This window comes from Kogia breviceps, chromosome 1 (assembly GCF_026419965.1).
Source record: "Kogia breviceps isolate mKogBre1 chromosome 1, mKogBre1 haplotype 1, whole genome shotgun sequence".
Lineage (NCBI taxonomy): Eukaryota > Metazoa > Chordata > Mammalia > Artiodactyla > Physeteridae > Kogia > Kogia breviceps.
The window spans coordinates 25267165-25293093 of record NC_081310.1 but is presented as its reverse complement, the minus strand read 5'-3'; the positions used below and the strand labels follow the sequence as shown (position 1 = coordinate 25293093).

Sequence of the window (25929 nt, the reverse complement as noted above, 5' to 3'; positions counted from 1 at the left end):
GAGTGCATCCAGGATACCATGTTACATTTACTTGTCACGTCTCCTTCAGCTTCTCCTGGCTGTGACAGTTTCTCAGACCGTCTGTGTTTTCGATGACCTTGACAGTTTTGAGGAGTACTGGTCCCATGTTTTGCAGAAGGTCCCTCCACTGGGATTTGTCTGTTTTTCTCATCACTAGACTGGGGTTGTGGGTTTTTAGGAGGAAGACCCCAAAGGTCGGTGCCATTTAATTGTATCCAGGATACACATTGTCAACATCACTTATCACCGTCGGTGGTAACCTTGAGGACCCGGCTGAGGCAGCGTTTGCCAGGTTTCTCCACTGTAACGTTACTATTCCCCCCCTTTTTGCACACAGTTCTCTCTGGAAGGAAGTCACTACACGTTGCCCACACGTAAGGGCTAGGGAGTTACCCTCCACTTCTTTGAGGGCAGAGTGTTTAGATAAATTATTTGGAATTCTTCTCTGTGGGGGATTTGTCTTTTCTCCGCAACTAATTTTTCTAGTCTAGTCTTTGTTCAAAGGAATTATTTTTCCCAAACGTCACTGAAGAAAGTCTAAAGCCAACTTCCCTCAAATTGATATCCTGAAGACTCGCCACTTTCTGTAATTAAGTATTACTATTTGGAGTGTTCTTAAGCTAGGCATGGGGGAAATTGGACAAAAGCAAGATTTCTAAAACCTGACACTCTTCTAGTTGAGCATATCACAAAGGGTAGCTCTGAAATTAGCAGTTCCTCAGTAACCCTATATGGAAAGATCTGAAAATGAACAAGGAATTAAAAATAAAATGAGTGGGAGGGTCAGAACCAATATAAATGAACAGCTGTGAGCCAAGTGGAAAAGCATCCCTTGGCAAGTTTAAACTGGTTACCTCAGCATGTCCTGAAAATGTGCTCTCAATGTTCCAGGCTATTAGGCTCCCTCTGTAGGCATGAATCCTGCCCCTCCTCAGAAAGGAAGCTCTCTCTATGCCTCTCTCTTTTTTTTTTTTTTTTTTTTTTTTTTTTGTGGTACACGGGCCTCTCACTGTTGTGGTCTCTCCCGTTGCGGAGCACAAGCTCCGGACGCGCAGGCTCAGCGGCCATGGCTCACGGGCCCAGCCGCTCCGCGGCATGTGGGATCTTCCCGGACCGGGGCACGAACCCGTGTCCCCTGCATCGGCAGGCGGACTCTCAACCACCGCGCCACCAGGGAAGCCCTGCCTCTCTCTTTTGATTGATCTAGTATTAACATGCTCTTAAAAGTCACACACACACACACACACACACACACACACACACACACACACACACACACATCTCACCACATACCACACACAACCAAACAACTTGAGAATAAATTCCATGTCTTAGAATTAGAATAATTACAATTAGAATAATTGGCTGGGTAGCTGAAAATCCACTTGAACTTCTCCTTGGAAAGACTTCTTATAAAACTAAAAAGTATATGTTTGGGCTGAATTTGAAAGAAAATGGGGGAAGATTATTGTTGGATCAGCTTATAAGGTTTCCATATCTCTTTGGTCAGATCAAACTTCAGCCGCCACTGTCTTCATTCTATCAGAATACTTTTTCTCTTAAAGCAATTCAAAATTTGCTTCCAAAGCATAGGCTGACAGAAATAGGTGAGGGTTTATTTCTCCAGAATTTACTCCAAGACGGAGAGACCTCTAACATGCTCAGGTCGGGCACAGCCTTAGCCACAGCATTCCATGGCTCTGACACATTTCTTTGGAAACCCACCCACTGCGTGGTGCATAGAAGCATCCATTTCCCAGCGGTGGAGGCTTTGGTTCCTGTCTTCTCCTGTTCTGGTGTGCTTTCACAAACACCTGAAAACAGGCCTGCATTTTGACCTAGCATCCCAGGCCATTAAAATGAGTAGAAGGAAAAAAGCCCTTGAATGGTTTTACTGTAATCGTGGTGAAGATTTTTTAAAAGCATTATCCTGGTCACTTCAGAGCCTTCTCAATTTCTCACTTCCTATACACACAGCAAATGGAGAATCCTTGATTAAATAGAAAGCTCAGGAAAGGAGATGGTGTGGTTGAATATGGTTTATTGCTAACTAAATGCCAGCTAACAGTTTTTTCTTAAATATGGCACTTTTGCTTTGCAGACTAAGGCATTCATATCTTCAACAAATTAGGTGTCCTCTCTGTGTCATCCACATTGCCTAAAGCATGATTATTATAATCTTTCTGGAAGATTTTGGATCTTGTTCATTCTTTTTTTTTTTTTTTCTTTTTTGCGGTACGCGGGCCTCTTACTGTTGTGGCCTCTCCCGTTGCGGAGCACAGGCTCCAGACGCGCAGGCTCAGCGGCCATGGCTCACGGGCCCAGCCGCTCCGCGGCATGTGGGATCTTCCTGGACCGGGGCACGAACCCGTGTCCCCTGCATCGGCAGGCGGACTCTCAACCACTGCGCCACCAGGGAAGCCCCGGATCTTGTTCATTCTTACTCATTATTTTTACTCTTCAGCACTATCGTTAATATAAACAGTGTAAGCCACATTTTTGCCCATCCTCTGACTTCACTTGGAAATTTTAGATAGTTCTTTGTCTTTTTTTTTTTAGTGAGATAATTGATATGAGCTTATATTCTTGAGATATTTTTCTTTTCAGTTAAATCAATTGCCAAAAAAAATTCAGTTCAATTAAGTGTTCTGATTAAGGATTTCTGGGTAAATGGTTTTCAAATTCTTTGCCTAGAGGGGAACACTTCAAAGAAGCCCAATTTGCAGAATGCACATGGCAACCGCAAAAGGAAATACAGTGATTTGATATTTGGTTAGAGCAAATCAAATATCCCTTCTTAAACCACTGGCTTTACAGAAATTACTCAAGTATACTTCATCCACACCAGGTATGTATGCTAATGTTCATTCGCGATTCCAACCCATCCATTTCCACCCAATGTCCCAGTCATGTGTGTGGGTGCAGGATGCAGACAGTCAGGGCATCTATGAATCACCGTGGTTCACTCATGGCCTATGAGCTGCCAGTAAACAAAGATTTCATTCGGCTTCATTTGAAAAATAAAACTTTTGGACAATTTACTGAGGTAGCTTCCACTGGGACAGGATTGAAAGAGAGAGAAGATTGTGATGCTTAACCAAGTAAACTCTCTAGTAAAACATACCCTACTCAGCTACTCACTCTCGCAATCACATCTAGACCTTGCCATTCCAAGTCACTGTACCTCTTTTAGAACCTCAGTTTCAAGCACCCAACCTCTAATCACAACCTCTGATTTTTGGAGGTCAGGCTCTCTAGTGCCCAGGCTTTAAAAATACCACTGAACCTACCACATTTACACTCCTCCCACACCCTCTTGCCATCTCAGCCCCCTTCACCCATGTTAAATGCCATGGTCAGTCATTAGAATCCCTCCCTTAGAGTCCCACTAAAATCCCACGCACAACTTACTGTCACATTTTGAATTCATACTTATTAACCTCAGGGGGTTGTGAGCAATCAGACTCCAGTTCCCTAGGCTGCCTGATCTTCCATTTCCCTCAAAGATTATTTCTCTTCCCCCCTTCCTCCAAACCTCTCACACCTCCTCCCCATTTCACTGTCTGCTGACCTATTTCCCAAGACTCTGAGAAAGTGGAAGCCCTCAGAAGAGGGCCTCTACCACACACTTGTACTGCCACATCCAATAACCTGCCCTCCTTTCACCTGTCCTGCTGTCACATCCCTCATCCCAGGCCAACAGGAGGGCTCCCCCCACCTTTGTGAAGGATAGCACCCCACCCCCTGGAAAGGGATTCTTCCCCTTTGCTCCTGTGTCATCAGTTTTTCTTTCTCTTCTAGATTTTTCCCATCTTCAAAATAACTCCCGGGGCTTCCCTGGTGGTGCAGTGGTTAAGAATCCGCCTGTCAATGCATGGGTCATGGGTTCGAGCCCTGGTCTGGGAAGATCCCACATGCTGCAGAGCAACTAAGCATGTGCACCACAACTACTGAGCCTGCGCTCTAGAGCCTGTGAGCCACAACTACTGAAGCCTGTGAGCCACAACTACTGAGCCCACAAGCCACAACTCCTGAGCCCATGCGCCACAACTACTGAGCCCATGTGCTACAACTACTGAGCCTGCGAGCCACACCTACTGAGCCCATGCACCACAACTACAGAGCCCGTGAGCCACAACTACTGAGCCCATGCACCACAACTACTGAGCCCGTGAGCCACAACTACTGAAGGCCGTGCGCCTGGAGCCTGTGCTCCGCAACAAGAAAAGCCACGGCAATGAGAAGCCCACGCACCGCAATGAAGAGTAGCCCCCGCTCGCTGCAACTAGAGAAAGCCTGTGTGCAGGAACAAAGCCCTAATGCAGCCAAAAATAAAAATAAACAAAATAAATAAATTTATTTAAAAAAAATAACTCCCTTGAAACTGTGCTACACTTAAGCTTCCGCCCTATTTCTCTGCCCCTTCTACAGTTGTCTCCCTTGCGGACAACAAAAGAGTTGTCTATCCGTGCCCTCGCCGGGGTTCTTTCTTCCCAGTACCTTCTGAAACTGCTGCAGTTAGATTTCAAGAAACCCCTTCAACCACTGCGATTAGGCCTCAGCCTTCACCATTCCACCATTCCACTGAAACAGCCCCTGCTACGGCCTTCCAGGACCTCCATGGTGTAAAGCTCAATGGCCAATTCTCACCCTTTGTTTCTTGCATCTTTCAGCATCCTTTAACATAACTGACCATTCCTTTCTTTCTCCTTAAAACACTTTTCTTGCTTTCTAGGACATTGTATGCTCATGTGGCTTTTCTTCTACCCCACTGATCACCCCTTCTTGGTCAATTCCTCCTCATCTCTCTGACCCCTTAACACAGAAGTGCCCTCCGAATGGAGAAGAAACCACCCAAGGCTCAGGTCTTGGACCTCGTCTCTTTTCTGTCTCTACTCCCTTGGTTTTCTCAGCTAGTCTCAACTCTAAGCATATCTGCTAACGACTTTCACATTGATATCTTTAGCTTCCTTGCACAGCCCCCCTGAACTCTTAAGATCAGATTCAACTTCCTAACTGAAATGTCCATTTGGACGGAGAGTTCGCGTCCCCGGTGTGACACAAAACTGAGCTCCTCTTACGCCTCAGTCTTCCCATCCTTTTGGACTTCAGTCCGAGCACCTTAAAGTCATTCTTGACTCCTCCCATTCTCACAGTAGATCTTGCTGCCCTGCTCTACCTTCAGAGCATAATCAGAATTGGATCACTTCTCATCACCTCCACTGCAGTCACCTTACTAGAGGCCCCCTCATCTTTTGCACAGATTATTGTGATCTCCTCCTATCTCGCCTCCCTGCTTTTGCTGTTGCCCCCCTCTAGTCTACCTTAACACCACTGCCAGAATCCTCCTATTACAGTATAGCTCAGACCACATTAGTCCTGGTTACAAAAGCTTCCGATGGCATTCCATCTCACTCTCAAAGCCAAAGTCCTTGTAATGGCCTCAAGGTCCTACACTGTGCACCCCGGCCCGCCTCCAATCCCCTTTCCCGCAGTGTCCCCCTTCTTGCTCACCTCCAGTCACATAGCCACTTCCTCTTTGTGGACTCTGCACTCTCTCATGCCTCTATCAGGAAGGTGCTTTCTCCAGACAGTCATGTGGTTCATTCAGCTCTTTACTCAAATGCTGTCTTCGTGAGGCTGTCTGGACCATCTTGTATAAAACTGCAAGCTCCGCCATACTCCTAAACATTTTCTTTCCCCCTTTCCCTGCTTTTTCTCCATAGAGAATCATTTTCCTCTCGACCCTACTAGACATCGGTGTGTCACTTAGAGTCAGTATGATGTGGTGGTTGAGATGCAGGTATGTCCTGGAGTCCGTGGGCCTGAGTTCAAGGCCCCGCTATGTTACTTACCAGGTAGTCAAGATAGAATCTCTCTATTGTTCGCTTTTCTCATTTACAGAATGGGCATAATAATAGTCCTCACCTCATCAGGTTGTAGGTTTCATATCTGTAAAGTTCTTAGAAAGGTATCTGGAACATATGAAGTGCTACGTGGCTAGCTAACACATATTTCATCCATCTTTCATTTATTATGCCTCCCCCACTAGAATGGGAGTTCCATAAGGGTGGGGTTTTGTCTGTTCCGTACACAGCTTGATCCCCACCACATAGTCAGGGCCTCACCCAGAGCTGATTCTCAGTGCACAGCTGTAGAATGACAAGTCATTAAGGTTTCTGAGATACTCAAGAGTCAGTAAGGAAAACTTGCGAAAAATTTCCTTAATATAATGACGTCATGTGAACAAAAACTAAAGTTCCTGACTGCTGATGTGGACACAGGCCTGGATAAATTTGTGTTCATCATTCACAGGTGGCAAGCCTCTCGCCTAGGTTATTTCAGAAAGTCACAGAATAGACTCCCAGCATGCTAGGTGAGCATGCATTGGTTCTATTTTAGTACTAGATCTGTAACTACCAAAAATCATTTTCCTTTGGTAAATGGGAACTAACTGAGGTGTTCGAGCCCTACACTGAAGCTCTACTCAGTATTTTCTGACCAGAATATTCTTCACAGCGCCACTTAAGCGCGCAGATATCCACAGGGTACTCTGGGGTCCCCAGTGAAATGGGCTCCCTAAATAATTTGAAGGACACTATTATTATCCTATACCAGCGGTGCCCAATCTTTTTGGCACCAGGGACGGGTTTCGTGGAAGACAATTATTCCAAGGGGTGGGGGGTGAGGGGGTGAGGGGGGACGGTGCTGGCGGTAATGCAGGCAATGGGGAGCGGCAGGTGAGCCTTCACTCGCTGGCCTGCTGCTCACCTCTTGCTGTGCGGCCCGGTTCCGAACAGGCCGAGGACCGGGGCTTGAGGACCCCTGTCCTATACCCCTGTCCTCTACCATCTCACAGGCTCCAGAAAAACAGACTCAGAAGGGTAAAAGCTTAAGCGTTTAGATCTTTCAACTCATTAAAATGGCCTTGTTTTTGTTATGTTTGCTATTTTTTGTTTTGTTTTAATAAAAATAACCTGGCACCAAGTCCTGGCTGAAACATCAGGGTCTGAGTCCTTGCTGTCCAGAGTTTACGTTCTGTTCCGTATGGTGAACGCTTAGAGCAGGCTTGGGCCTGAACGCACCTAAGAATGACTCCAGTATTGGACTGTCTTTGGTATTATATATAATCCCCTGAGGAGAGAAGTGGACGGAATTTTATTTTATTTTATTTTTTTTTTTTTTTTTTTTTTTTTTTGCGGTATGCGGGCCTCTCACTGCTGTGGCCTCTCCCGCTGCGGAGCACAGGCTCCGGACGCGCAGGCCCAGCGGCCATGGCTCACGGGCCCAGCCGCTCCGCGGCATGTGGGATCCCCCCGGACCAGGGCACGAACCCGTGCCCCCTGCACCGGCAGGCGGACTCCCAACCACTGCGCCACCAGGGAAGCCCGGAATTTTATTTTTAAGAAGTGATCTTGAAGAATTGAGTCTGCCTCTTCCACTTCTGAGATTCAAAGGTTCAGTGAAGAAGATAGTGTGGGCTCTCCCCAGTCGAGCCATCCACCATTGCTCCAAGGAATGGCTGCCCCGGGGCGCTCTTTCTTCCTTTGGCAAAAGTCTGATTCTGCAGCCTCTGGGCACATTCTGGAGGCCAGGCGCTCCCCTCCAAGCCGCACCCACTGTCGTCATGCAGTGAGCACACCAAACAGGTTCTCCTGGACAGACCGCCCTGCCCTGCCCTGCCCTGACGCTGAGGTGTCTGCAGTGGAAGGAAGTACAGTCATGCATATGCCTGATGACACAGTGACACAAAGGAAGCAACCGCTCTGCCTGCCCCTAGCTTAAAATAAATACAGCAACCACACAGACGTGGGTTTCCCATGTGGAGGTAATGGAGCTTATAGGCCTCTTTCCAGCTCTGTCCTTACTTTTGCATTTGTGATTGTATATATTTTTTTAAAGGAAGGCCCCAAATTGTACAAGCTTCAGGCCCCACAAAAAGTTTACCTGACTATCCTATGTTCTGTATAATGTTACATACTTACCCACTTACGTGAAGGACTCTGTAGGGTTGTGCTAGCCCCACTTACAGGAAACACTGGCAGGTTGAGAGGCTTAGCTAGCTAAGAGCACACAGCTAACTTGTCCATGAACTGTGGCCACTCAGTAAGGCCTGAGGTTTAAACTTCTTTTGATGTCTTTAGGTGTATTTGTTGGTTATCCTAATTTCAAGTGCATCACCCACATTAAATAATTTGGCTCTCTTTTCTTTTATACTTCAGAACAAGCTCACCGCATTCACAGCATTGGATGGTGATGATGAATCATAAAAAGTCTAGTCTAGCCTGTAATCCTTTGGCCTGTTCACACCTAGTGGATAGAAATTATTATTTAGAAGATCTTATGAAAAGTGGAGAAATCAAGTGGGAGATAAAATACTTACAATGAAAGATTTTAAAAATAGATACATCAGTCTCTGCCTACTTTTTAAGAAGGTCTTCGTACTCCACAGGAGGAAAGTCTTGATTAACCAACCAATTCAGTGTTAATAGAATACTTAGAGTTTCTCAGTAGTTTTAAGGAGCACAGAAAAGAGTTAACACTGTCTCTAACACTGTAATTAGCACAGATACACTCTGAACGTCTCTGTCCCCAATTACAACCTGTTTCCTAGCAAGGGGAGCTGAAAGTAAAGATGATGCTTGGTTGAGTTCAACATGCAGACACACAGGATATACCAGTAACAAAGATTAACGTAAGGGGGGAAAATTGTGAGAACAGTGCATAGCACTCTCTGATGCTCTAGGCAGCATCAGAATCCCCTAGAAGGGGCTTGTTAAAACACAGATTATCCCCCTCCCCTCTACCCCTGAATTTCTGATTTGGTAGGTCTGGGGTGGGGTCTGAGGATGTGCATTTCTAAGACGTTACCAGGCAACGTCGATGTTACTGGTCTCAGGGCCTCTCTTTGAAAACCATTGCTCAAGGAAACGTTCTGAGTCCACAATTCTACTTGAGTACAAACCTCATTATATTACATATTTAACCCTCATAACACTCAGCAAAAGAGCATAATTAGGCCCACAATAGTTTTTGCCAGCCCTTTCTTAGAATCTAATAAAACATCAATAGACTACTAATGGTTTGATAACTACCTTTTTTGATCTCAACATGGCAAGATCTCTCTAGTTTGGGCCCTGACTAATGACTAGGCACTTCTTCAGATCCTCAAATAATAAGTGAGAGTTTGAAATAACCAAATAATTTGCCATGATGTCATTGGTCTTATGAAATGACAGCACCACACATTAAGAGTAGCCAACAATAATCAATCAAGAACTGGAACATGGAAAATACCCATATAGGGAATGAGTTTTCCTTGGGGCTAGAGACCACAGGGCTGGGGTTGCCAGAACATCTTCAAGACATAGAGAGGAATGGATGGGAAGAAAACTCAACTATGCAATTGCACATCATTGAATTATCTGTCCATGCATTGTCATATTTGGGTCAGTGTTTTCAAGCTCATTTCCCAGATTATATTCTCTCCAACACAGCTAAAAAATACACACTTTTCATATAATGTCCTTCTAAGACTTCCCATAATAAACAGTCCTGAGCATTCATTGATCACCACACACACACACACACACGCACACAAATATATATATGTCCCTATGCATCTGCTTACCAACATCCTCACATAGTCCTACTTTATAGAAATACGTCGTTCTCTATTTTTGTTTGTATTGTTTATGTTTTGTTTTTTGCTGCCTCCTTGACTTAAATAAATTTCCCAAAGTAGGAATAATTGCTTTTGTCACACTGTAAAACCCATGAGTACCAGTACTAGGTAGGCTATATGAGCAATGGGTATTCCAAAAATATTTGTTGATAACACATAACCTAGGCAATCTTCTATGGGGAGAGAACAGGCCATGTCCCCTAGAATCAAGTAGCCTAATGAACAATTTGCTTAAAATTCAGCACCATTTTCAAGAGTTTTTGCATTCATTTGAGCAACCTATTTTTGCTATCATTGTTGTTGTTGGCTATTGGCATTTTGAGAATTGAAAAAAACCTGATTTTGCTCCCTGGAAAAGTGCCAGATTCCAAGATCAGGGCAGGGAAAGTACAAGATGAGCCTGTAATGTCTTGATATGCCAGAAGTAAGATAATGCTCAAAGAATGATGGGGATGTATCAAAAGGTCACAGAGGCCAGCTTTAGAGTATTCCCATTGGCCAAATATGGGACATTTAAGATCAAAACAAATATCAAGAACAAAATATTAAATAAAATAGGAATCCATGAATCTAAAGTAATAGCAATCAGGAATTCCCTGGAGGCCCAGTGGTTAGGACTTGGTGTTTTCACTGCCGTGCCCAGGTTCAATTGGGGAACTATGATCCCACAAGCCATGCGGTGTGGCCAAAAAAAAAAAAAAAAAGTAATAGAAATATATATGATATAGATATAGATAAATGGGAGAGATGGAAAAGCTCTACCTCCCAGCATTAATGCCAATTAATAAATATAGAAAGAATGATGGAATAGAAAATCTCCATTTGGCAGCTGCCATCATTGGGTAAAGGTATAAGGAGCAACAGGATATTTATATAGTCTCAAAGCATCTCCTCATGAGATACTTAGTAATTACAAAGGATAACAGAGTAACTTTACAATGGAGAAACCTAGAAGGTACCAGCCCAATCAAATGACAAAGTTAACATTGCCGGTAATTAGTTCTGTGCCTCCTGATTTAATGTGCTGAAAAAAATTCAGCATCACTTCTATGATCACCCTGCTGAAAGTGCACAACCTGAATCCAATCGAAAGAAAACAAGACAAACCAAATTGAGGAACGTTCTACAAAGTAAGGTCTGTATTTTTTTTAAATGTCAATGTCATGAAATACGAAGAAAGACTCAAGAATTGTTCCAGATGAAAGGAAATGAAAGATATGTGACAACTGAACACAACACACGATTTCAGATTTTCTTTTGCTGTGAAGGACATTATTGAGACAAATAGTGTATTCGTTTTCTATGCTGTGTAACAAAGTACCCCAAACTTAGTGGCTTAAAAAAATGCAAATTTCTTATTTTACAGTTCTGTAGGTTAGAAGTCTGATAGGGGTCTCCCTGGGCTAAAATCAAGGTGTCAGCGGGGCTTTGTCTCCTTCTGGAGGCTCTAGGGAAGAATCATTCCCTTGTCTTTCTTTCTGAGCTTCTAGAGGCCACCCACGTTCCCTGGCTCCTGCCCCCTCCTCCATCTTCAAGCCTACAGTGGCGGCCTTAACACATTGCATCACTCTGACCTCCTTTTCTGCCTCCCTCTTCCAATTATAAGAATCCTTATGGTTGTATTGGCCCAACTACATAATCTAAGATAATCTCTCAATTTTAAGATCAGCTGATTCACAACCTAATTACATCAGAAACCTTAATTCCCCTTTGCCTTGTGTAACCTAACACATTCATAGGTTCTAGGAATTAGGATGTGGACGTCTTTGGGGGGCCGTTATTCTGCCTACTGCAAATGGTGCAATCTGTATAAGGGCTGTAGATTATAGTATTGCATCAATGGGAATTTCCTAAATTTTGACAATTGTACTGTCGATATGTAAGAAAGTTTCCTGTCTTGAGGAAATAACACATTGAAGTATTTATGGGTAAATGGGCATTGTGTCTGCAACTTCAAACACTTCTTTCTCTCCCTCTCTCTCCATGGAGAGCAAGAGCGAGAGTGAAAAAGCAAGTGTACCATTGGTGGAATCTGAATAAAGAGTATTGGAGAATTTTTTGACTATCCTTGAAAATTTTTCTCTAAGTCTGAAATTAAGTCATAAGAACAAAAAATTTTAATGCAGTCTTTGTAAATTTCCTATTTCTAATAAATACTTAAATTTGTGTCATATTTTGAATGACATGTTCATTCTGATGGGTCTTTAAAAATCTCTTTTGCGAAACATTGACATTTTAGCAAGTTGTTTAATGACTTATTTGCAATTAACTATGAATAAGTTATTGAGCAGTCCTGAGTGTATTATGAAGGTAAAATCAATTCTTTTGGACTCCACACTCCCGTTGTCCCATAGCTTGGGTATTAATGTTGAGTATTTTCATTTTCTGTCTTAAAATTCAGTATTGCTTTTAAAATGGAGCCTTGAAAAGGTATTTAAAAGTAGGCAAAAACTGTTTAGTTAGTAGTATTCCTCCAGTATTAATTTCTTAGTTTTGGTAAGTGTACCGTAGATATATCAGATGTCAACATTAGGAAGCTAGAGGACCCAGCTTCATGCTCCTTAACCCTGAGCCTACGTAGGGGGAAGAGACAAGGAGGGAAAAAGCAAGAGCAGAGAGAGAGGTGTGAGCCGTGAGGTGTATATGGCCCAGGTTGCTTGAGGACAATCAGGTTCCAAGTAACAGTTCTGCCGCTAACTGGTTCCTTAATATTGGGCAAGTTACTAATATATTTAAATCCTGCCTTGATCACTCTAAACAAGGGATTTGAGGAAGCTTTTAATAAAACACATGTACATAATCGAGGACCTTAAAAGGAAAATGGATCAAAATCATGACAGAAAATGAGGCAACAGCTAACACAGTGGCTTGGGTGATGGGGAAGCAAAACATGGGTTTGATTTTTCTCAATGGTCAAATGGAGAGCGTCATCCCGCAAGGCAAATGAAAGAAATCAATTATGAAAGTGCCTCTGAAAACACGGCATGCGGTGTGAGTTACTTTGATAGTGCTAGTCTTTTGCCTGAGCCCTCAGAAACATAAAGAGGGCAGGCAGCCCATCTGAAATCTACATGGCAAAACTCATCTCTCTGGCCAGGTGTGCGCCTCTGTATCAGCCTAACCGAGACAGCACAGAGAGCAGACTGTCTGAGCCAAGAGGCATCAGCAAGTTGTAACACAAACTTCTCTGACCACGCTAAACATGGAATCACCCAAATGACAGGCGTTCCTCCTGGGCCTTTATCTTGGACGCTGGCTCAGCAGCCCGGGAACGTGTAATCCACACTAGGACAGCACATCTTCCCCAGACGTTTCTGCTCCTGGCTGGACTTTACTCCACACTAATCTCACCCTGGAAACCATGCTCAGGAGGAAAGAAAGGTCCATGGAAGAAGAGTCTGGGATCAATGAACAGAGAAGATTAAGGAAAATTAGGATGATATACATCCTAGAAACCAAGCACTGAATATTCAGGATGAAATCACACTAGAAATTGTTAACACAAGTTGCCATGGCACAGAAGTTGATGATTGCCTTTAAGTTACTAAGATGACAAAGGATCTGTTATTAGGGCAGACACCATGGCATGGACCCCCCAAAGCATCAGTCTAAGGCTCACGGAGAATTTTCGGTTACTAGCCATGGTGAAAAAGGATTATGGGAGGATGGAAGGGTGGCCCTCAAAGGCATGACCAGGGACCTTTCACAGAGAAGCACTTACACTGTCTTGGACAAACTCATGGGAACAGTGACGTAACACAGGGTTACATTCTGATTTGATCAAAGGCCTGAAGCTCAACTTCTTACAGAAATAAATACAAACTGAATTAATCATAAGCAATACCTCTATGGCCTAAGTTATAAGGCTTTCCAAGGTAGGAAGCAAACAATAAAACACCAACCAGTCTGTTGGAATTTACTGGGACCATTCCCAGGAGTTAAGAGAAAAATTAAGGGAATTAATATTATAACTTGGGCCAGGAGCCAGAGATGCCTATAGAAGGGGCTGTGGGTAAAACTCGCAGACACACATACACAGCATTGGGAATGGCTAGTGTGAGGCTGGCAGCGCAGAGGCCCACCAGGCCTTGTAGACCGCATCAGCCTGCATAGCCCGGTGAGGTCTGTGCTATGCCATTTGGTGAAAGACAGTGGTTTTGGTTATTTTTCTACAAATCCATCCTTAGGTAAGAGTACTGAGTGAACAGAATGGTGTTGGAAGGAGAGGGGGAGAGATAGAGACACAGAGAGAAAGAGAGAGAGAGAAATTCACAAGTATCCATAAACCTCCCTCTCTGCTCACAGCAGGGAAAAAGTAACAGGAGTGGGAGAAGTGGATGAGAAAGGTTGATTCGACTGCATCTTTAAGACAACTTGAGTGACTACTGTCTGCCTCGTAGCCCTGAGGATGTGAAAGGGAGTAACCGAGACCCTGATCTTAGAGGGTAGGAGAGAGGGGGGGAGGGAGAGGTGGGTGAGATACACCTGACGAATAAACACATGCCCGAGGGCCATGCCAGAAGCCAGTACCAGGCTGAGAGGGGTGGTGAACAAAGGACTGGCCAGTTTCAACAGAGTAGGGAACACCTTGACCTTAGGCTTTCCTGTACTGGGGAAGGGAAAGCAAACACATTCTGGGCAGAGAAGAGTTAAAGCAAAGACATGGAGGTCTTAACACTTGAAATGTTAAAGGTTTCTCTTATTTGAATTCTTATTTGAGATTTTCTTTGGTCTTCTGCTAAATATTTCCCTTTCTTAAGCATACAGTTTTTACTTAGAATTTCATTTGTCGGTATAGAGCAGGTATAACCATTCTAGGAGACTCCATACAAACAGAAGACACTCTGGTTGACTCCTGAATGAGTGCAACCTCTGAGAGATACATAGATTCCTTACAGAAAGTTCTTATTTTTCACTCCAACTATTAATATTTTCAGTTAAACCTGCTAAGTGTGAACAGGCAGAATTACCTGCCATTTACAGTTGTCTCATTTCTGTTCCCATAAACCACTGGCCTGAAGAGATCTGACCTTTCCTTGGGTGGGTCCTTCCTCACCTTAGGTGGAAGGTGCCACCTGCTTTTCTACTTCATGACTCTCCTGGGCTCCAGGAGTCCTGTCTTCTCCAGACATTCTATTTTGAACTTAACGCAGTGGGTCTGGTGAGTTCAGATTTATTAAGGGGCTAGAATGCTTATTTAAGGGGAAAACCTTTGGAGATATTTTGAATCAGATTATGCTGATACCAACTTCGGAGAAACTGCTGACTCTGAAATAACAAAAGGAATAGGAACAAATTTTTTAAATTCCACTCAGTAACTGTGGAGGTATATTTGCACCTGAATCATATCCTACAAATGGGTTAAGAACACGGTATGTAAGAAAGCTAGTAACTAGTGCCCTCTAAAGCTCTCTTCGAGGAAGTCTAAAGAGAAGAGTTCAGGTTCTTCTTTACAGGTGTTACAGCCGTAATGATTTATATGACTGGGAAGGTGGCATGTCATCCCCAGGGCCTCAGGGCTATAAACAGAGCCAAAGAGTAGCACAAAGCCTCACTGCCGTCTCTGTACTTCCAAACTCCTTCATCTGGTCTTAAGTTACTCCAGTTGGGTCAGCCCTCCAGATGGCCTGCTGGTCCAGCACATTACTTACTTTTTCCTCCATTATGTTTGAGAGTGTTTCTCATCATATAAAAGAAAGTACGAAAGTACCTTTAGTTTAGCTGAAGGTGTGCGTATTTAGAAGGTGGAAAGACAACTCTTTACATACATCTGCTAATTTAGAAAGCCCAAATAATTTGAAAATAGCCCTCCGTAGTCACTAATCAAATATGGAGACTACACCAGGGGGTCCGGCAAACTCCAGCCTGCAAGCCTGGGCCTGTTCCTGTAAACAGTCGTACTGGATGGACCACAGCCCTGTTCATTTGTTTACAGACTGTCCACAGCTGCTTTCCTGCTGCAACAGCAGAGCAGTCGTGACAGAGACTGCATGGCCTGCAAAATGTAAGACATTTACTGTCTAGAGCTTAACAGGAAGAATTTGCCAACCTCCGGACCACAACCAAAGTATTCCAATCTGAGAAGGGTTAAACAAATAAATATATACATAAATAAATTTATATGCTCACACACACGCACGTACACGTACCGGATTGTTCTCAGGAAAAGAAACAACCCAAAGAATACATTACGAGACGCTTCCCCTTCATCATACCTTTTAAAACATCTTACGTCCCCAGTACCACACTCAGGCCACACCAAGTATAAAGGGTTACAAATATTCAGATTTTATTATAAATAAAATACTGTTTTTTTTTTTTTAACATAAAAAATGCCAAGTGTTGCATTTTATTTACTACCCTGGAGAGCAAGACCGTAGAGATTAAGGTAAACAGCTAAAGCGAAGGCACATGGAAAAGGGCCACGGTTGGAATTAAGAGGGAAAATTCCAGGGAACAGCTGTGTATGTTCCCTGTGACACCCAGCATTCTGCAGCAGCCATCCTGTCAATTTTATTACATAAAATACAGATAACTGGAACTAGACAATAAAATAATGGCTATATTGCAGGTGTGTAATTAAGGTATTGTCTTATAAAGAACTTTTATTTTAAAAATAAAATTCTGTTTAAAAATATACCACACAGATGGAAAAGGAGAAAAGAAACAACAACAAATCCCCCAAATTTCACTGTGGCCTAAGACTTACTGGAGTGAACCTGACCCACAGGCTGGAGGGTAAACTACCTTAGCGGTCTATCTTCAGTCCTTTCCCTGAAACCTTGACCAAAATGTCTCATGGGATGTGGCCACTTAAAAAGAGGAACTAGCTAGGAAACACTGATACTTGGCAAGAAAAGAGCCAGGCCTCCTGCGACAGGAGAAGAGGCCTGAGAAGAGGAGTGGGGTGGAAGCTTAGGAGGATGGATGCCAGGTCAAAACACTAGTAAGTCAACTCTGGGATGCAAGGAGGAGATGGAAAGGGGAAGAACTAAGGCAGAACACCTCTCCCACTCTCTATCTGCAGCATGATCCCTGATGCACTAGCAGCACTCAAGTCATTATGCACCCCTTCTAAAAATGACCCACCCCATCCAGCTCAAACAACTGCCAGAGGGCATTTCTCACTCATTCCTGGCTCGGCCCACAGTGATGGTAAAGACGCCCTTCAGCAAACTTTCCTAATTCCATCCTTCCCCGGCAAGCTGGCGCTCCTGCTCCGGGGCAGGCATTAAGAACAGCCTCGTGCTGTGGTTGAGGACCACCAGGACTGCAACGGAAGAGGGCTCGAGGTACCTCTTTCTCGTGGCTGTGTGTGGAGGAAAGCGGGTGGACGTGAATGTCAGAGAACAGACATGCTGCAAACACAGGGCAAAGAGCAAAGCAACAGGGAACAAAGCCGATCCAAAGAACCGCAGATGGACGGCAAGGAGGTATACAGACACATCGTGCCCGTGAAGAGGAAAAATGAAGTGAAGAAGTGAACGGACAGGGCCATTCTAGAAACAGGACCAAGTATATTTACATAAACTCCTTACTCTATAATCATGATAAACAAACAAAAAAAAAACATTCACACAAAAATATAAATTTGAAATAATTAATAGCACCAGTGTGTCAGATAATAGTTTCTTTCCCCCGCTACGCAAAGTACAAAGTTGCATAGTGTTAAAGGCTATATATGAATCTCGAAGGCGGGTTGGTAGGAGGAAGGGGTTTGTGGCAGAGAATCGTCACGCTGTGACCTCAGAAGAAAACCACAGAGCTGAGGGTCAGAAGTTGAGAAGCTCACTAGGAAACTCCATGTAAGGGTCTTCCCTCTACGCTTAGAGGGAAGGTTTAGAGGTGGCTTTAAATCACAAAGTGCAGGAACGAGATGGTGTTGGCAGCTGTGTGAAATACTGAGTGCAAGTTTTTGTCACCAGGATTTGGCAAACAATGGGTTTTGAGGGGTTCTACAAGATGGGGACATCAGGAGAAAACTGAGGCTAAGGGTCAAACGTTTCATCTCTCCCCAGTGGAAGAAAAATGGGTATGTGGGATCCGGACAATACAAGTTGCATCTAAGTTCTATCACTTTGCTAGAAAAGACTGGGACAAGGAGGCTTTTCTTTTGTTTTGTTTGTCAAGATCGTAAGGACCACCCGTTCTCTGCCAGGTAACAACACTAGTTCCAAGACTAATATTCTAAAAAAGCTCTAAGAATTAGTTTGATTTTGAAAAAAACTTTAGTGGTTATCATCATAGCCCTATTTCTTCTGCATAAATTCCATCTATAGGAACAGAAGACGTCTATTGGCGAGTGCAAGCTGCCCCATCCAGATTTAAATTATCAGCTGCCCAAAGATCTGAAAAAAGCTTATCTTCCTAGTCAATTATTAACATCTGAGAAAACGTTCAGCCTCCTTCTGCAGTCTCACATTCTCCTGGAGACGGTCATAAATCATTGCATCCTTACCCGTGGGATGGCTCGGTGTCCTAAACTCAAAATAGCTAAAACAACAGATGACGGCTCTCGACATTCTAAATGACCGATACCTTTGGCACAGGCTGTGTATTTCCTTTTGCTTAAAAGGGGGAGGGGCAGGAGATGTGGATGCGTTTTCTTTACCTATAGACTGGATATACTGGCCATCACAATGCTACTGCCGGGCAGCCAAACTTCTCCGTCACAGAAACAAGAGCGCTGAGACTGAGGAGGTTCTGTTGGCATCAGCGAGAAGGGGAGGGCTACTGGCTCAGCCCTGGCACACAATGGTTCCCACGAGGGGTTTAAGCCACCGTACAGCAACGCAGGATGCCACGTCCTTATGCGACTCAGAAGGGACAGGTGGGTCTAAGGGACCACCATTAAGTGGAAGAGAGACTTTATTAGATAAAACCCTTGGTTCCTGATTCACGGTGTTTAATTTGCTCCTCTTTAAACTTTGTGACTTCTCCTGGCTCAAAAGGACAGTGGTGGAGAGCAGCAGAGAGTGGGGGTCTGAGAAATGTAATCTTTGTGTTAAGGCACCCTGTGGTCTCGCGGTGGCTCTCTAAAGGAAGACGCTAGGGCTTTTCAATGGACGGGGTGTTGAAGCAGCCGGAGGGCAAGGTCTTCTTGATGTCTTCCAGGTTGCGGATGTCCTTCAGGATCTCCTCAATGTCTCTGTTATACTCCATGATGGCGGCCTCCTGCCTCCTGGCTTCACTCTCCAGGTTAGACACTTTCCTGTCTAGATCACTGACTTTCATTTCATCTTTGGCTTTGTTCAGGGTACCTTCGATCTCATTTAGCTTATTCAGGTCCACTGTGTCCAGCTGCCCTGTTGAGTCAGAAAGGACACAGAAGAGGACAGACACATTCAGGGAGAATTGTAACATCACTCCACAAGTACCCCCACCAGCGTTTCTTATAAAGGAAGCCCAGCAGCTGTCGCTATGAAAGAGCGGCCTGAGAAATTGAGGCCTGTCATACAAGGGCATTAACAATGCAGACCAAGGACGATCACTGACCTAATCTAGCAGGGATGGGTCAGAGCTTATAATAATGAATATTGGGGCTGGATTTTTTTTTTTTTTTTTTTTTTTCTGAGAAGACGGTTTTTGTGAAATGTTTTCTAGATATGTAACAACCATGTCCTAGACCTTAAGCCTCACTTGTGGTTTTGAAGGTCATCTGGTAACGTGTAACACCTTTTTCACCTTTATATATGTAATCCTTGTGTCTTTTTAGTGCCCTCTAATGAACATAAAAATCTTTACGCTAGAACCCTAAGCCCTCAGCTCTTTGATTCCAGGGAAACTGGGTTGTTTTGGGAGTCATGTCCTGCTCCCAAGAGTTAGACACTAACTCTTGAGTTAGAGCCCTCCTATGGAAAATGGCCAGGGTTGAAATGCTGAAATAATTTCAGCAAAGCTTCGCTTTTTTAAAATAAATAAATAAATAAATAAATAATTTTTATTTTTTGGCTGTGTTGGGGCTTCGTTTCTGTGCGAGGGCTTTCTCTAGTTGCGGCGAGCGGGGGGGGCCACTCTTCATCGCGGTGCGCGGGCCTCTCGCTATCGTGGCCTCTCTTGTTGCGGAGCACAGGCTCCAGACGCGCAGGCTCAGTAGTTGTGGCTCACGGGCCTAGTTGCTCCGCGGCATGTGGGATCCTCCCAGACCAGGACTCAAACCTGTGTCCCCCTGCATTGGCAGGTGCATTCTCAACCACTGCGCCACCAGGGAAGCCCCAAAGCTTCGCTTTAAAATTAGCAAGAAAAAGAGGTCCTTTTAAAAGGAACTACCTCTATATTAAACGAAAGCAGATTGCCAGCTGCACAATGACCAGCACGTTATGCATACTGTACGTGATTAAATTCTCACCAGATCATTTGACATCAATGATTCTCAGCTGTTAAGAAATTTGCCCAAATTTGCACAGCTTACAGGCAACAAGGCAAAGATTCCAACCCAAGTCTGACTGACTTTAAAATACAACCTTTTCTGTCACAAAACCTACCTCTTCCAGCTTACTTTCATTTTAAAATCCATCTGCTGGCACATAATTTATTATTCTTGAAAATTAAGAGATAAAAATATCACCCCCCCAAAAAAAAACACTGACCAAAACCAGACTTTAAAGGCTATCACATTAAAATAGAGTGCCTTGCTTACAAAGCTGTACTGGCTAGAGTATTACAACTTTATAATAGAGGCTGGTGACAAAAGTACATCTGCCCTATAATGAGGCCTGCTCCCTATATCAAAATGGATTAAAGGAACATTTCAATATGCTTATATTTCCTTCAAAAAGAAAGCCTTCTCTCTTTTGGCATAAAAACTGTCACCTCATCCGATTAGCCTTTAATCGATTATCCTTTAAAGTGTTCTCTTGTTCTGTCATTGAAACCCTTCACTTTAAATCCTTTAAAGACATTCTGCCGGCAGGATGAACTAAGAATAATCACTGTTCGATTGTATCATAAACGTCGACCATAAATGAGCCACCCTAGCTGGAAGCATATCTTCAAAATTTTATCCAGTCCTCAGACCATGGTCAGACTCCAATACATGAGTCAGATTCCATGGAAGGACCTAGTTAAGTACATGCTGAATTAATACAACTTAAAGTCACGATTCAGTTCATATGGTCTTTGCACTATAGTATCTACTTTTGGGTCAACTATCTCAGATCCCAAGAACAGTACAAAGAATTCAAAGGCTGCCTATAAAGACTCTATGGTTACTTACCCAGTTGCTCCAGGAGGTCATTAATAAGGTTGAGGAGGCTGGTGACAGAGTTTTTGGCCTTTCTGGCATTGATCTCAGCTTCCTGAGCAGCCTGTGAAGCCTGTGCAAGGAAAAAGGGTAAATGACACAGTAGTAGTCTTGATGATACATTTTTATCTTCTTGAAGTATCTTTTCCTCAATGAGTCAACAAATCTAATTTTCAGACGGTTTCCCTTCTTCTAACTCATGAAACTATTATCTCTTACTGTAGAGATGTTCTTTTCTGGTCGTTATCTTCATGTGGAGGATGTTGCTATTTTTAATTCACTTAATAGTCATGAGGAGGCAGTCAGTATGCCTACAATGACTGTATTTGTATTTCAAAGATCAATGTCACCTCCTTTTCTCACTTTCTCACTCAAGAACACATGGAGGTGTATTCATAATAAAACCCATCAAGCAGAAACAAGTTACTTTGTAAGGATGAGTATAAAAACTACCATTTTAGAACCAAAACATGTCCTCTGGGATGATCTTAGGGACTTGATTGTCAGAAATGTCCTATTCTCAGAAATTTTTCATAACGAAGTGACATTCTTCTAAAACTCCCTCTCCCCATGCAGTCACACAAATACACACATACAAATTGGGGCAGTACAATTTACATTTAAAAAATCAACCAAAGGTAAATATATTTGGGAAAATTCCATGAAACCTGAACAAATACACTTGTGCATGAGTCACAGGAAATGGCATGGAAGAGGAAGTGTCTAAGTATCAGAAAACAGATGCTCTCACAAATAAATCTGGTCAGGATATACAGGAGTAGCTTTGAGCTTCCTACCACAGAACTGTTTTTCCTAGCTTTTTTGGGTCAAGAGAATACAACATTTTTGGACAGAAACAAGGTGAAAATTTTAAAAAGAAAAAGAAAGCAACGGAAAAAACCTTCACAAATGAACGATTAACCTCTGTTCAAACTGCAGCCATTCTCACTGCATCTTCCCAGGCCGTCTGCGAGTGTTCTAGCTGAGCTGTAAAGGACTCTGCTACGGCCATACTATTACATTTAACCTGCTGTCTGCAGCCTCCTCTTCCAGGAACAACTGTGAGCCTTCACTCTTTCCCTTAAAAAACAGGTTACAGACTGCAACAGTACTGATGCAATGTTGGCCTTTCAGGATTGATATTTAAACATAAATGGGACAGTATATATGAGGGCACCTTGTGCTCCTTAGAAGTTACCTACCAAAAGGAACAAAAGAAGGATCTTCTTTCTACCCTTTTAATTGAATCCGTACCCTTTTTTGAAGCTTACAGAGAACATATATCTTTTCCTTTCCTTCAACAGGCTCTAAATCTAATGTTTCTATAACTGTATTAAAACATAAAATCCAGAGACCCTCAGCACATATGAAATACACACATTTTTACTATATGGGAATTTCCACTTGAGCCATACCTTGCTATAGAAAATGAGGACAATTCAAAACAACAGAAAAATGCATAATAAAATAAGGTGTATTTGCACAGGGATGCTTCCTGTTATCACTTCCCTAGGGACTTCTTTACCTTGATTAACAGGCTTAGTATTCTTCTCTCCACCCCAAGGTGAAAATGATCTACAGTGAAGGGTGTGATTTTTAGCAGGAGTGGAAGAGGGTCCCTTCTTTGCACTGAAAGTCCACAATTAAACAAGTTCATGTCCATCATTACTGTGGTTATAATCAGATTGAACTGTAAAGGACTATTTCCATTGTGACTCCATCAAAGTCTTTCAAAAGCAAAATATAGCACAAAACAGAACCTAGTCCTTTGTTGGGCCATGATTCACGAGTCAATTTTGTTACAAACAGGGCTATGTTTACACGTCATCACAAAAAGTGAAAAATCAAATTGGGAGGCTTCCCTGGTGGCGCAGTGGTTGAGAGTCCGCCTGCCGATGCAGGCCCCGGTCTGGGAAGATCCCACATACCGTGGAGCAGCTGGGCCCGTGAGCCATGGCCGCTGAGCCTGCGCGTCTGGAGCCTGTGCTCCGCAACAGGAGAGACCACAACAGTGAGAGGCCCGCATACCGCAAAATAATAATAATAATAATAAAATTGGATGCTAGTTTGGTATATTTTGTCATCTTCAAAAATGTCCTTTTACACAAGAAACTGGTCTTTGTCTTTAGGCAGCGAGTTGCTGGGAGAATAAGAGGAGGACGGAAATTAACTTTTCATTGCATGCCTTTTGTTCTTTTTTGATTTTATACCACCTATGAATTACCCATTCAAAAATATAAAGACATACTTTTAAATGTCCTAAAACCTCAAATGTGTAAAACAATGTTTTGCTTTTAACTGAGAGTAGCTTTGGGAAGGAACTATTGTGCAACAATCTGGCAGAAGATCCAAATTCTTTGTCTTCTATGTAAGTTACTAACCCAGTTCTTGACCAGAAAACACAATTAAAAACAGAAGTCAATATGAAAAAGACTCTTCTCAACAAGTTAGGGAACTTTATTATTAAACACCCTTCACTTTCTGCCCATTAGCAAATCTGCCCAAATCACTTACCATCCCTGCCATCATCATATCCTGGTCAGCATCATCTTGTTTTTTCTTCAGCTCCTTTTCTGCTTCCTGTAGCTGTTTCAACATATTATTCACCTCGGTATCCAGATCTGTAACTTCTGCAAACGTCCTCTCAGCTTCTGCCTTGGTGCTGGTAGCATTCTAGGCACAAAGTAAACAATTCCCAATGAAAAAAAAGTTTTCCTTTTTCTAAAGTACGCTGCCACTCCTTTTATAATCTGTAAAATGGTTCAAAAATATGATACAGAAAGAACAGGGCCATAATTTGTACTATATGTTGAATTACGTTATCATTTATTTGGGCTACAAATTTAATGAAAAAAATAACATTACCACCTAACATAACACTTTATATTTTATAAAGCACTTTATTTTCAAACACAGAAGTTTAGAATCAGCTCCAATTTCTCCTTTAAATAAAACAGATTTATCTTCAAGTAGGAGAAAGCCAGCCTAGAGAAATTATTCTTTAAGATGAGTGGAAAGAATCCGAGCACTGGTAACTTCAAAAATTCTAAATAGGTGGGTCTTAGATATGGCAATATGCTTGAAAGGGGGGTCTTAAAAACTGTACTGACTTGGCACTGTATATAAGATGGACAAAATATTAATCGTTCATGTCAAGGAACTGTGTTTACTTAGAAAGAATCTGATTTTTCGTGGGCAGGAGCTTGATGGGTCACTGAAGCCAACCCCCCTCCTCAACAACTCAGACCCTGCCACTGAGACACAGCAGAAATTTTAGAGTAAAGGACCCTTTCAATGACTCTCCCTCTTCAATCAGTGTGGTTACCTGCTCTAATGCATGCCTAGTAAAAAAAAAAAAAAAAATGAACGACAAGGATGGTTTAATGTAACTTTACTGGAGTTGAGGAAAAAAATTTGCAAGAGCTTTTGGGGGTCTGGAAAGAAACCGGAAAATGACTAGAGAATAGATGAGCAAAGGCTTCGTTTCGGACAAGAGGGGAGAGCACACCTTTTGGACAGCGCTGGCGATCCTCTCCGCCTCGTGGGCCTTGTTCTTGGCCTCGGTGGCGTCTGCGGCAGCGTTGCCCAGAGCCAGCTGTGCTTCCCTGGTCTTTTCATTGGCTTCAATTATAGTCTGGTTGATGGCAGGGATTCTCCTTAGTGCCTCCTCTGCAGCTGTCTTGTTATCATTTACTCGCCTATCAAAATCTAAAACAGGTTCAAGGAATGCAATTAAACTAAACTCTCAACAAGCCAAAAGGGAACCTTTCAGGGAGCTGCCACTGGACTTTGTTTCATGAACAATAAAAGTCAGGGGAAAAGAATGAAAAACAGCATGGACTGAAATGTTAGACCAAAGCACACAGATCTACATGGAAGATTCATGTGAATGAACACCTGTTTCTGGAAGGCAAATTCTCACTTGAGACATTTATTTTCATGCAGAGCTGGGTATGCCATCACCTCCACCTCAACCAATATCGAAAGCTGCAGTTTATTTAGTGCTTACTAAGTGTTAGGTACTAAGTTAAGAGCTTTCTGTGCTTGTGACACAGGCATTGTATCATTTTTATACATGAGAAAATTGAGGATTAAAGAGGTAATTTTTTTTCAAGGATTCACAGTAAGTAAGAGGTGGATCAGGGACTCTAAACCAAACCCACTGACACAAAGCCCATACATTCAACCATTATCCTATAAAGCTTCTGTATATATACAGCTTGTTTATCAGAGGTGAGTCCAAGGCTACACTCACAGTGAATTGAGCACAGTTCTTTTTTATCTTGGGTGAGGAAAGAAAACATAAAGACTGAGATGCAACTGGCAGAGAAAATTAAAGATAATCTCCATTTACCAACACAAGTCAGCTAAATAGGCATATCTTGGTTACAGGAAATACCCTTTTTTTTTGGCTTCCATACTGCGGAATGTTGGGGTAAAATGACATGAACACTGGGATTTTCCTTTGAAATACTTTACCATAAAAAAAGGTAGGGTAGGGACTTCCCTGGTGGCACAGTGGTTAAGAATCCACCTGCCAATGTAGGGGACACGGGTTTGATCCCTGGTCCAGGAAGATCCCACAGGCCGCGGAGTAACTAAGACTGTGTGCCACAACTACTGAGGCTGTGTTCTAGAGCCCATGAGCCACAACTACTGAGCCCAAGTGCCACAACTACTGAAACCCATGCACCTAGAGCCCGTGCTCCGCAACAAGAGAAGCCACTGCAATGAAAAGCCTGCACACCGCAACAGAGTAGCCCCCGCTCGCCGCAACTAGAAGAGAAAGCCTGCACGCAGCAACGAAGACCCAACGCAGCCAAAAATAAATAAATTAATTAATCAATTAAAAAATAAAGCACTATCAGCTGATGCATAAAACAGTAATTGCTGGCTTTAATTATATGCATTAACTGATAAAAAAAATTTTTTTAAAAAGGTAGGGTAGGTGTTGGGGGATGAAGTAAATGCAGTAAAAACC

At 43.0% G+C, this 25929-nt stretch overlaps 1 protein-coding gene across 1 annotated transcript in view; it reads right to left on the bottom strand.

The window, feature by feature from the left end:
• Positions 1 to 15971: 15971 nt before the first annotated feature.
• The window catches only part of LAMC1 (laminin subunit gamma 1), a 128314-nt gene continuing 118356 nt past the window's right edge, over positions 15972 to 25929 (bottom strand). Inside the window, exons 25-28 of the mRNA XM_059074762.2 lie at positions 24457 to 24656; positions 23463 to 23621; positions 20922 to 21021; positions 15972 to 19011 (exon numbers count right to left, since the gene is read on the bottom strand). Of these exons, the coding sequence (XP_058930745.1) occupies positions 18755 to 19011; positions 20922 to 21021; positions 23463 to 23621; positions 24457 to 24656 (716 nt within the window). The 3' untranslated portion in view covers positions 15972 to 18754. The remainder of the gene's footprint in view (positions 19012 to 20921; positions 21022 to 23462; positions 23622 to 24456; positions 24657 to 25929) is intronic.